Genomic DNA, 13,026 nt, shown 5'->3' with positions numbered 1-13,026 from the left:
GGAAGTTGTCACGAGATCTCCCCTATGATGTGTAGACGGCTGTGAAGGTCTTGTGCTCAGTCATGATTCATCCTGCAGTATTATACACTGAATTGCCAATTTATAGAAACATTTTTGGTCGTAATATTAATTAGTGATCTTTTCTGTTTTTCTAAATTGTTTCAAGCAACATCTTCATCTGTCTGTGACTTTTATCATATCTATTTCAGGGATACGATATGAACAATATTATTATAGAGACATTTGTGATGGGTGATGAGCACTTTAAAGAGGAGATTCCTACAGATGAGTATCCAGGTGAGTAGTAACCACTAAAAGGAGAGGAGAGTTACATACAAAGTAAATTACTGTACAAAAAGGGTGTGGTAGATCGCTCACTCGGCTGCTCACGGATGTAGCCGCAGGAAAGCTGTTCCTTTAAATTTCTGAGTTTATTAAAAACATGGCATAAACATCTATCAAGTCCATCAAAACAAACAGGCCTATCTTGGCCTAACGGGTAAACAAAAGAAAATAAGGTAGTACAGTCCATAGGCCTGTGGGGATCCCCCCCTTACAGGGTTAGCACAACAAACACAGTTCAGGAAAACAAACACAAGCTAGCTCTCTGGAGCTAGCTTTTCCAGACACTGAACAACTAATGCCTCAGCAGCCCGTGTGTTTAAACCCCAAATCACACCCTGAGGTGGAGATATGTAAAACAATCTCCCGCTCGCTCTCTGGTTGTTCTCTTAAAAACATGCCCTTTTACAAATGGTGGATTAACCCCTCTCAGCAAATAACATGCAGGAGGAAACTTAACGATTTTAATTCACTGAAACTAATAGCCTCAGGGAAACATATCTCTCCTCCTGCACCTTACCAGTGACTTTGTCATAAGTTGCTGAAATCATTAAAAAAATAAAAATTACAGGGATGTGTGACCTATTTTAAAGCAATTTTTTATTTGGAGTGATGATTTCCTTTCTTATTCCCCTTACTTTGCCTTTATTTGTGGTCCTTCACTTCTTAACAATATTTCACTGAACGCTTCTTCAGTAAAAATATGTAAAGCTGAAAGCAAGGACCGGCACACCTGTTAATAGAAATGTAATATGCAGCTGCACATGTACACACAAAACCTAGAATAAAAACATATGTTTAGGCACATTGCAATTAAATTAATAGTAACATATGTAAAAAACAGGATAAAAGCTATCCCACCGTGACTGGGTTTTTCACTGACGGTATTTCCCTTCCAGTGCAAGGTACCGTATTTTTCGGGCCATAAGATGCATTTTTTTCCCCCCAAATTTGGGAGGAAAATAGGGGGGTGCGTCTTATGGTCCGAAAGTAGCTTACCGGTGGTGGTGGAGTTGGAGTGGCGGCGGCAGCAGCAGCAAGTGGTGGCAGCAGATGCGCGCGGCCATCTTTCTGAAGCTGATCTACAGGAAAATGGCCGCCGGAGCCAGCGCATGCGCTCTGCCACGCCAGCGGCCATTTTCCTGTAGATCACAGCTTCAGAAAGATGGCCGCTCTGCCACGCTACTCACAGCAAGACACCGGCCCCGGTACCAGGCCCCAGCCACCACTCACCCAAACCCCCAGCGCCAGCCACCACTCACCTTAGCCTCAAGCCCCCAGCGCCAGTCACCACTCACCCAGACTCCCAGGCCCCAAGCCCCCAGCGCTAGCCACCACTCACCCAAGCCCCCAGCGCTAGCCACCACTCACCCAGGCCCCAAGCCCCCAGCGCCAGCCACCACTCACCCTGGCCCCAAGCCCCCAGCGCCAGCCACCACTCACCCTGGCCCCAAGCCCCCAGCGCCAGCCACCACTCACCCTGGCCCCAAGCCCCCCAGCACCAACCACCACTCACCCAGTCCCCAAGCCCCCAGCATCAGCCGCCACTCACCCAGGCCCCGAACCCTCACTCACCCAGGCCCCCAGCGCCAGCCACCACTCACCCAGGCATCCAAGCGCCAGCCACCACTCACCCAAGCCCCCAGCACCAGATGCCAAGCTCAAGCCACCAGGCCCCCAGCCCACCACCACCAGGCGCCCAGCCCCAGGCCACCAGCGCAAGGCACCCAGGCCAACAGGCGCTCAGCGCAAGCCACCAGCGCCAGGCCCGGCTTCCTGGAGGACCCTGCCTCCTGTGACCCCTCCCCGCTCCACCGCCCCTCCAGGTAAGATACCTATTCAGACTATAAGACGGACCCCCATCTTATCAAAACATTTTTTTTCCTATTTTCCACCCCAAAATTTGGGGTGCGTCTTATGGTCCAGTGCGTCTTATAGTCTGAAAAATACGGTATTTCACTGACAAACTGTTTCCCTAGTATACTACTAGCTTTCAGAAGTGCCCAGATATAAGGGTCTTGATGACCACCTCTTGACAATGTAAAAATGTCCCTCACTGGTCTGCACGTCGATGAAGCCGATGAGCATTGTACATTGCCATCTGTATTATGTGCACAGTCCCTGGTGTTTACCCTTTATCCCTAGGACAAAGATTTAGGCTTCCATGCTGGAAGTCGCCAGGTCACAAATACTACAATAGTCATCTGCTGTCAGTTTACAGATGATGGGCAAGAAATGATCATAGAGGCAGTTCAATCATACACAGAAGTCAGCCAGTTGGACACCGAAGCAAGGCAGGAACAGGTTAAGGTCAATTAGCTCTTAGTTTCATAGTTTTTAGTTTTTAAGGTTCAAGGTAGACTTAACTCCATCAAGTTCAACCTATAGCCTAACATGTTGATCCAGAGGAAGGCAAAAACCCAATGGGGCAGACACTAATGGCTCCATATTAAGTGAAAAATTCCTTCCTGACTTTTCACATCCAGCAATCAGACTAGTTCCCTGGATCAATGTCCCATCACAGAATCTTGTACCCATAAACTGTAATATTATATTTTTCAAGAAAGGCATCCAGACCCTTCTTGAATTTTAGTAGTGAATCAACCATCACACCATCCATGAAAGACAAAAAGAAATGAAAAGTCTAACAGTCCGGAGATCAAGTATATAACGAACCAAATGGAATCACTCACTATCAAAGAACCAAGATGGTTGTCTGTACTACTGTAATAACTGGCAAAGACGTGTATATGAGAGATTCTATACTCTTATTGTCCAGATTACCAGACTTATTGATTGGCCAACCAGCTGGGTACACTGATGGGCTGGGTGACCATGTATTGCACATGTATTTTGGAGCATCACTATCAGCATGATCATGGACAGCAGCTGGTGTGAAATGACAGCACAGATACCAGCCTGGTGGCCTAATGTCATAATCTATTAGTCCCTCCTTTGAGGGTCTACTGTTGCTACCATTCTTTTGGGTGATGGGTAAATTTTACTACAATTTTTATATAAGTATTTTATTCAGAAATGTTATATATAATATAAATTAGAATACATATTACAAGTTTTTTTTCTTGGCAGATCACTTTACAAGCAGCTCAGACAGACATCTGTTAGTGTCAGAATTTAAAGCAGAAGATCATGGTATTACCCAAGATACATATGATGACCATGCCATTATACCAGATATAACTCCAGCTCTTCACACCAAAAAACTATCATCTGTTTCTTTTCAACAAGATCTATGTTCTGTTTCATTAAATAATATTAAACATAAGCATACCAGAAGGGATGGTGAACTTCAAAGAGCTCACACAGGGGAAAAGCCATTTTCATGTTCAGAGTGTCAAAAATGTTTTAAGCAAAAATCAGATCTTGTTAGACATAATAAAATACACACAGGGGAGAAGCCATTTTCCTGTTCAGAATGTGGAAAATGTTATAGCAATAAATCAAGACTTGTTAGACATCAGAGAATCCACACAGGGGAAAAGCCATTTTCATGTACAGAATGTGAGAAATGTTTTAATCAGAAAATAAATCTTGTTACACATATGAAAATTCACACAGGGGAGAAACCATATTCATGTTCAGATTGTGGGAAATGTTTTAAACAGAAATCAGAGCTTGTTACTCATCTGAGAATTCACACAGGGGAGAAACCATTTTCATGTTCAGAATGTGGAAAATGTTTTACAGGCAAAGCAACTCTTGTTACACATGAGAGAAGTCACACAGGGGAGAAGCCATATTCATGTTCTGAATGTGGGAAATGTTACAGCATTAAATCAAGACTTGTTATACATCAGAGAACTCACACAGGGGAGAAGCCATTTTCATGTTCGGAGTGTGGGAAATTTTTTTACCGGAAATCAGCTTTAGCTGCACATCAGAAAATTCACTCAGGGAAAAAGCCATATGCATGTTCAGAATGTGGAAAATGTTTTATGATGAAACACTATCTTGTTATACATCAGAGAACGCACACAAGGGAGAAACCATTTTCATGTTCAGAATGTGGGAAATGTTTTATAGGGAAATCAAATCTTGTTATACATCAAAGGACTCATACAGGAGAGAAGCCATATTCATGTTCAGAATGTGGGAAATGTTTTACAGAAAAATCAAAACTTGTTAAACATCAGCGAACTCATACAGGGGAGAAGCCATATTCATGTTCAGAATGTGGTAAATGTCTTACCGAGAAATCAAAACTTGTTAAACATCAGAAAATTCACGCAAGGAACTAGTTTTATTTATTACAAAATCTTTGTTGACAAATTGTAATTGTTATACTTTTTTCTTGTACAAAGTCTCTTTTCTACAAGAGGAAGGGTAAGCAATTTAGAGCACTAACTGGTTATTAGGAAATGTAAATAACTATTAATAAACATCTATTATTGTAAAGTAAATAGATTTCAAATCTAATTTCTACAATATATCATTTATGTGAATAAAATGTGACTTTTCATTGTATATTTATTCGGTCTCCCATGACAGCACCACGTGAGAGAGAGGATCCGCCCATCAAGGACAGGAAACCTACAGGTTAAAAAGGGCGGCCCTCTCTTCCCGCCTCAGTTTAGGTTTCCTGTCCATGATGGGAGACCTCGCAGGCTTACCTGCAGAAGATGGACTCCTGTCCCAGAGAGGGCCATAACAGGTGGTTGGAGCCGGTCCGTCCCGGTCCTCTGGAGACGCCACGGTAGGGCTCAGTGGGGCGCCTCCGTGAGCGTTGCGGCGGGCGCGACATCGCCTCATGGGGAGGTAGATGTCCGCCAGGTGTGGGGCCGCTAGCGGGCTTCCTCCCCCCGCTACAAATTGCAGGAGATCCAGGTCGCGCCGGCGGGGCACGTGGCAGGCGCGACCTAGTGACGTGACTTCCAGTGTCCCGGGCAGGAAGTCCCTGTGACGTCACCGGAAGGGGCCAGAGCTCGTTTGAATTTTGCGCGCGAGCAGCTGAACGCCGGGGGATTAAGTACCTGGCGGCGAGGAGCCCACCTGGAACCCATCTGGCCACCTGGGGAGGAAGACCAAGGAGCAGGTAACGCCCTCCTGGGTAAAAAAAAACAAAAACGGAAACACACACCCACACATGGTACCGGTATGGCCAGTATATAAAGTGTCTGGTAACATACAGAGGTGCTTCCCAGCCCATTCTTACACTGTAAGTTATGGAAGATTCACAAGAGTTGTCACCTAGGCTGCTGCAGGAGCAGCCCTCTGGGGAGCCCTCACAATTAGTGGCGCAGCGTCATTCCCGGCTAGGGTCTGGTCGTTCAGCTAGAAGAGCTACCACTAAGAGCAGGAATAACGGTTCGGTGCGGCGTGATTCCTCGCCATGCATGTTGGATTCTTCTGCTTCTACGGTACCGAAGGTTCTGTGGGGTGAGTGGAATCTTCGTGAAAGTTCAACTAATGTTTCCTCCTTCTTTCTATCTATAACTTTCTTTTAGAGCTAGAAATGTTCCTCGAAATCCAAGCACAGAGAATGTGCCTTATGCAGCTGTCCACTCCCTGATTCATATAGCAAGAAGTTATGCCAGCTTTGTATTAGCAAGATGATGTCGGAGGAAACCCCAGATTTTTCCCTAGGCCTAAGAACTTTAATTAGGGAAGAAATAGGCAAAGCATTGCAGGGTTCAGAGTCTGGGCATATTCCTCAAGAAACCCAGCCGGGTTCAGACTCTGAGCTATCGGTCGCTTCCTCCTCCGCCTTCTCTTCCTCTGACAGTGAGCCAGATAGACAGTGCTTTCCCCTGAAGGAGGTCGATGCCCTAGTAAAAGCCGTCCGATCTACAATGGGGATAGTGGACACGAGAGCAGAGAAGTCAGCTGAGGATGTTATGTTTGGTGGTCTGGGGCTAAAGAAAAGAAGGGTCTTTCCGGTAAATTCAAAGGTGAAAGACCTCATTGATAAGGAGTGGAGAAAGCCTGACAAGAAGGGTAGTGTTCCTCCATCCTTTAAAAGGAAATATCCATTTGAGGATGCTATGTGTTCCTCCTGGTTAAAAGCACCCAAGCTGGATGTTGCTGTTACCAAAGCAGCGAGAAGAACTTCCCTCCCGTTCGATGATATGGGTGCATTGAGAGACCCCCTAGACAGACGGGCTGATACTTTCTTGAAAGGGGCATGGGAGACAGCTGCGGGAGCACTGAGGCCAACAGTAGCAGCCACCTGCACGTCCAGAGCCCTGATGGTTTGGCTTGAACAGCTAGACAGTCAGTTGAAGAATGGGACTTCTAGGAAAGACATTATTTCTTCCCTTCCACTGGTTCAGGGGGCAGCAGCTTTTCTTGCTGATGCATCTGTGGACTCAGTAAGGTTGGCAGCAAAGTCTGCAGCACTGTCAAATGCGGCTCGGCGAGCCTTGTGGATTAAATGCTGGCCAGGGGATTTACAGACTAAATCCAGACTGTGCACAATCCCGTGCGAAGGAGAATACCTCTTTGGTCAGACCATGGATGACTTATTGGAGAAAGCTGGGGACCCTAAGAAAGGCTTGCCATCAGTACCTCTACCCTCCTTTAAGAGATCGTTCCGGAAGAGGAAATTTTTCAGGAAAAGATATTTCAGGGAGCAAGACAAGTCTGACGAAAGGGGTCGAAAAGGTAGAGGTCTACTCTTTGGTCCGTCTCCAAAAATTGAGCAGGAGCCAGGGGATACACAATCAGCCCAGGTGGGAGGGAGATTGTCATTTTTTTGTCCCAGCTTGGGAACAGATTTCTCATAGTAATTGGATTTTAAGCCTTATTAAGTATGGTCTTAAATTTCAATTTAAAGCATTGCCTCACAAAAGATTCATGGTTGTTCCCTCCAGTTCTTCCCAAGAACGCCAGGCTGCCCTCGTTTCGGAAATACAAGCCCTAATAAGAAAGCACGTCCTGATTGAGGTTCCGGAGGCGGAAAAGGGTCTTGGTTTCTACTCCCCCCTCTTCTTGGTTCCGAAACCGGATGGAAGTTTCAGGACAATCATAAATCTGAAATCCCTGAATAATTTCCTTAAAATACATACCTTTAAAATGGAGTCTTTAAAATCCGTAATAAAGTTACTTTTTCCCCACTGCTATATGGTAGTGCTCGATCTCAAAGATGCGTATTACCATATCCCAATTCATAGTGACTATCAGAAATACTTGAGGCTGGCCATTGAAATTGACGGGGTGGTTAAACACTTTCAGTACACTGCACTCCCCTTTGGTTTAGCTATAGCCCCGCGAGTTTTTATTAAAGTAATGGCGGAAGTTATGGCCCATGTAAGAGAAAGGGACATTCTAATTATCCCTTACCTGGATGATCTCCTGATAGTGGGGAACTCGTTTGTTCAGTGCGAGACCCACCTGTGGGAGACCATGTCGGTCTTAAAGAGTTTGGGGTGTTTTTTAAATTTATAAAAGTCTAGACTATCTCCACTCAAGGTACAACAATATCTGGGGGTCATATTAGATTCTAGGAAACAGCTATGTCGTCTTCCAGAAGAAAAGATTGATAGAATCCGGGGGTTGGTAGCACAGTGTATACGTAAACCTTCTATGTCACTCCGTAAGGCCATGTCACTATTGGGAACCTTCACCTCCACTTTTCCTGCGGTTCGTTGGTCACAATTACATTCAAGAGCTTTTCAGTGGGATGTGTTGTACAATAACGCAGCTTTAGAGGGGCATCTAGACCGTGAGTTTACGCTAGGTCCTCGTGCCATACGGTCCCTTCGTTGGTGGTTACGACAAGACAATCTTGCTAAAGGGGTTCCCTGGGAATGTAGTCCAACTGCAGTCTTGTCCACTGATGCAAATGCTACAGGTTGGGGAGCTCACTTTGAAGGGAAATTAGTGCAGGGAACCTGGTCAAGCAGTGAGCGACAGTTGTCATCAAATGTTAAGGAGCTTCTGGCGGTGCAGCATGCGTTCAACGAGTTCCTTATATATTTACAGGGCCAGCATGTCCGTATACTCTCGGACAATCAAGTCACGGTAGCTTACATAAACCACCAAGGGGGAACCCGCTCAAGAAACTTGATGAGGGTAGCGAACACACTTCTGCTGAAAGCCGAAGATCATTGTCCCTCTCTTTCGGCTACTCATCTAAAAGGGAAGGAAAACATCACAGCGGATTTCCTCAGCTGTACTTCTGTAAAAGAGGGAGAGTGGTCCCTAAATACGCAAATATTCTCCAGAATCGTAGAAGCGTGGGGCCTTCCAACTGTGGACTTATTCGCAACGAGGGCCAATCGGAAAGTGGAAAATTTTTGTTCCTTAGACCCCAGAGAAGGACCCCTGGCAGTGGACGCCTTCATGGTTCCCTGGAGATTTCCTCTGGCATATGCCTTCCCTCCCATAATCCTGCTCCCAGCAGTGATAAGAAAGATCAGGGCAGACCGAGCCAGAGTGATACTCATATGCCCCTTTTGGCCCAAAAGACCGTGGTTCCCTTGTCTCCGGAAGATGTCCATATCAGATCCCTTGGTTCTTCCGGAGATTCCGGACCTCCTCACTCAGGGGCCACTTTCCCATCCTCCAACCCCGAGTCTACATTTGACGGCGTGGAATTTGAGAGGGTGTTATTGACCAACAAAGGATTCCCCGCAAATGTAGTCAATACTCTCCTGGCTAGCAGAAAACCTGTTACCACCCGCATTTATGCCAGGACCTGGAGGAAGTTTCTGTCCTTTGCAGAAGTTAAGGTGGAGGAGGGGCCCCCTATTGGGAAAATTTTTTGAATTTCTGCAGCGGGGCTTAGAATTAGGTCTCACTACCAGTACCTTGAAAGTACAGGTGTCGGCGTTGGGAGCTTTATTTTCTTCCAATATAGCAGATAACTATTGGATAGCCCGTTTTATAAAAGCTTCCTTTAGGTGTAGACCCATTACCAAAGTAAAGATGTCTCCCTGGGATTTGAATTTTGTCTTAGATGCCTTGACCAGTCCTCCTTTTGAGCCACTAGATTTAGTCTCCCCCAAAATTATTTTCCTAAAGACGGTCCTGTTAGTAGCCCTAACTTCAGCCAGGAGAGTTAGTGACCTGCAGGCCCTTTCAATATGCCCTCCATTTACGCAAATTCTGGACGATAGGATTATATTAAAACCTGATCCGGCTTTTCTTCCCAAAGTGGCCACTCGATTCCATAGAACCCAGGAGATAGTTCTTCCGACTTTTTGCTTTCCACCCAAAAATCAAAAGGAGAAGAGGCTTCACACTTTAGATGTTAGGAGGTGCGTACTAAAGTACTTAGAAGTATCACGTGGCTTTAGAAAGGATAAGTCCCTATTTATTTGCTATCAGGGGGCTAGAAAGGGTTGTAAGGCCTCAAAGGCTACAATCGCTAGATGGATCAAGGAGGCCATTTCCCTCACATACTCCTCAGGGGATAAAGAGATACCGGAGGGATTGAGGGCGCATTCTACCAAAGCGGTATCAACCTCCTGGGCGGAGAAGACAGGGCTTTCCATTGAGGAAATTTGTAAGGCTGCCACTTGGTCTTCTCCCTCTACTTTCTATAGGCACTATAGATTGGATCTGGGTGGCTCTGCAGATCTTACTTTCGGGAGAAGGGTGCTTCAAGCTGTGGTCCCTCCCTAATTTCTTTCGTCTCTGTAATTCTCTCACGTGGTGCTGTCATGGGAGACCGAATAATGCCTTAGTTACTTACCGGTAACGGGATTTTTCGGAGCCCATGACAGCACCTTTATATTCCTTCCCTTCACTGGTGTTGTGCACTCCCGTAGAGTTGATTTCTTTTGGTGCACCCTTGCGGGAAATTGATGAAAAGTAATGTACTTAATGTGATTATGTTTTGTTATAATTAACCTTGGCGGTACTCTCATGCTCTGTTAACTAAACTGAGGCGGGAAGAGAGGGCCGCCCTTTTTAACCTGTAGGTTTCCTGTCCTTGATGGGCGGATCCTCTCTCTCACGTGGTGCTGTCATGGGCTCCGAAAAATCCCGTTACCGGTAAGTAACTAAGGCTTTTTTAACGCCAGGGCATCCTTTCGGTACAGAAATTAACTGCATATTCCTGATGAGGTTGCACTGTTGCTTCATAAAGTGGTAGTTTCATGTCTGTCTTGTGAGTCTACTGTTTCTTCTTTTAATACATGCCAATATCCTACTAACCGAAAGACTTATTGTCACTGGGATACCGCGACAGAGAGGGACCAGAAGATCGCGGCTTCTTGTTACACGAACCCTAGCACTGATTAGAGCTACTTCACCTTCTTATTAACAGTGCAGGTTTTCCTTGCTCTGTCATTGCAAGGATTAATAAGTTCTGTTGATCTCCTGGAGCTCTCCATCCTGAATTATCTCATCTGCTCTGATTTAGCTACTCCCCTCTGGTATATATACTCTCGACTGCCACTTGGGAGTTGCCAGTGATAGTTGTAATGCACACGCCCGGGCTGAGCGGCGTGTGATTCCACTGGACCGTGCCGGAGAGTGAATGCCTGGAGGGGCGTAACTAGGTATTCACCCGATCCGACCAGGGTCGCACGAAGGCATACGACGCCAGTGCACCAAGGAGGAACCGAGCAGAGGGAGCAGGACAGACCCCGGACACGGCTGTTGACCCACACAGGGGAATACAGGAACAGACAGGTTAGGCTGGCACACAGACTGGTGGGTATAGGCAGGCACGACTGGTATGTAGGCAGGCGGGTATGCAGGCAGGGGGGTACAGGCAAGCACGGCTAGAGTACAGACAGGGAGGCACTAGCAGGTAGGAACACAGGCGGGATAGGACCCAGTACACACTGGGACTCAGGAACAGAACCACAGATGTGGCGGACAAACACAGCAGAGTAAGGCCGCCCAGAGTGGTGAGCGAGAGCATGGCAAGACGAGACCGCCTAGAGCGGTGAGCGAGAGTAGAGCAGGACGAGGAGGCCGCCTGGAGCGGTGAGCGAGAGTAGAGCAGGACGAGGCCGCCTGGAGCGGTGAGCGAGAGTAGAGCAGGACGAGGCCGCCTGGAGCGGTGAGCGAGAGTAGAGCAGGACGAGGCCGCCTGGAGCGGTGAGCGAGAGTAGAGCAGGACGAGGCCGCCTGGAGCGGTGAGCGAGAGTAGAGCGAGACTGCCGGAGCAGTGAGCAAAGGGTCAGAGCGGAGCGAGACTGCCGGAGCAGTGAGCAAAGGGTCAGAGCGGAGTGAGACTGCCGGAGCAGTGAGCAAAGGGTCAGAGCAGAGCGAGACTGCCGGAGCAGTGAGCAAAGGGTCAGAGCGGAGCGATACTGCCGGAGCGGTGAGCAAAAGGTTAGAGCAGGCTAGAACCGCCGGAGCGGTGAGCAAGGCAGAGCAGGCTAGAGCTGCCGGAGCGGTGAGCAAGGCAGAGCAGGGGGGACAGGGCTCTGTACACATGGAACAGGCAGGAAGGGAAAGGCAGAACCAGATACCCACAGGGTACTTGCAGTGAAGTAGCGAGTGGACCACAAACTCACAAACGGAAGTGCAGTGACAACGAGCAGGAGTTAGGTACGAGTTCAGACTCTGCAGAAAAAGGAAAGGTACGGACATAGAGAAAAACAGGAAACAGGCTAGAAGAGTATTCAGACAAGAAACGACACAGTAGCAAGATACAGGAGCGGGTCTAGGTATGCAGCCCCTAGACAGGACAGACAAGATACGGGAGCGGGGCTAGGTATGCGGCCCCTAGAAGGCAGAACGAACAGGCAAGGAGCAGGTACAAGAAACAGGAAGTGATCGGGCGCCGCCCTTAAGCAGCAGACACAGTGGCCGGGAAGCTGCGCGCGCTGCCAGCAGAGCGGGAGGAAGACGACGGGCACGGAGCGGAGAGGTGAGGGGAACAGCGTCCCTGCCTAGCAGGAGGCAGGGACGCCGACGCTACACTCTCCATTTGTCATCGGGTGGTATCCCGGAGGATTCTAGGTGGGCAGAAGTCTCTTCGGGCAGGAGAACAGGTGCGCTACCCACGCATATTACTCGTAGGGGCTGCTCCGGGATACCGGGAAATGAAGCTTCAGCAGGGACTTCAAGGTTGGGATCAGGAGGTCTTTGGGAGGACAGACCCAGGCGTGACGGCTTGCCTCTATGCCTAGCACGTCTGGACTGCCTCTTGAGGTTGGGAGAAGTATTCCAGAGAGCGTAGTCATCCTGTGTGGATTCTGGATGGGCAGTAGTCTCTTCGGGCAGGAGGACTAGTGCGCTACCCACACACATTACCCATCGGGGCTGCTTCGGGATTTTGGGAAGTGAAGCTTCAGCAGGGGTCTCCGGGTTAGGGTCATCGAAGACCATTAGAAAGGCCACCAGGAAGGCCTGAAGGTCCAGGAGGATAGGATCCTGTGTTTCCCATAGGGGGGTTGATCCATTCCAAGGCATCACCCGCTAGGTTAGACATAATGAATCCCACCTTAACCCGATCGGTGGGAAAACAAAGAGGGTAGAACTTGAAGTGTAGCATGCATTGCTCCACAAATGCACGACTCTGTCTTGGATCCCCATAGTACCGTGGTGGATCCCTGAGCATGCTGTAATGCACACGCCCGGGCTGAGCGGCGTGTGCGTGTGATTCCACTGGATCGTGCCGGAGAGTGAATGCCTGGAGGGGCGTAACTAGGTATTCACCCGATCCGACCAGGGTCGCACGACGGCATACGACGCCAGTGCACCAAGGAGGAACTGAGCAGAGGGACCAGGTGCTACTCCAGGACAGACCCCGGACACGGC

General features: G+C 48.0%; 1 protein-coding gene across 2 annotated transcripts in view; it reads left to right on the top strand.

Annotated features, from left to right (window-relative positions):
- The window catches only part of LOC141271966 (uncharacterized), a 69,890-nt gene that overhangs the window by 17,504 nt on the left and 39,360 nt on the right, over positions 1 to 13,026 (top strand). Inside the window, exons 6-7 of one of the 2 annotated variants that reach the window (XM_073682218.1) lie at positions 210 to 297; positions 3,433 to 4,589. In XM_073682218.1, coding sequence (XP_073538319.1) covers positions 210 to 297; positions 3,433 to 4,589 — 1,245 coding nt within the window. Of the gene's footprint in view, positions 1 to 209; positions 298 to 3,432; positions 4,721 to 13,026 lie in introns of those variants that run through there. The other variant, XM_073682217.1, reaches the window with a different exon arrangement.

The sequence above is a fragment of the Phyllobates terribilis genome, unplaced genomic scaffold, assembly GCF_046119375.1.
Source record: "Phyllobates terribilis strain yellow unplaced genomic scaffold, ASM4611937v1 Scaffold_5__5_contigs__length_657084704, whole genome shotgun sequence".
NCBI lineage: Eukaryota > Metazoa > Chordata > Amphibia > Anura > Dendrobatidae > Phyllobates > Phyllobates terribilis.
Note: the sequence above shows the minus strand (reverse complement) of the source record. Positions and strands in the feature narration are given on the sequence as shown.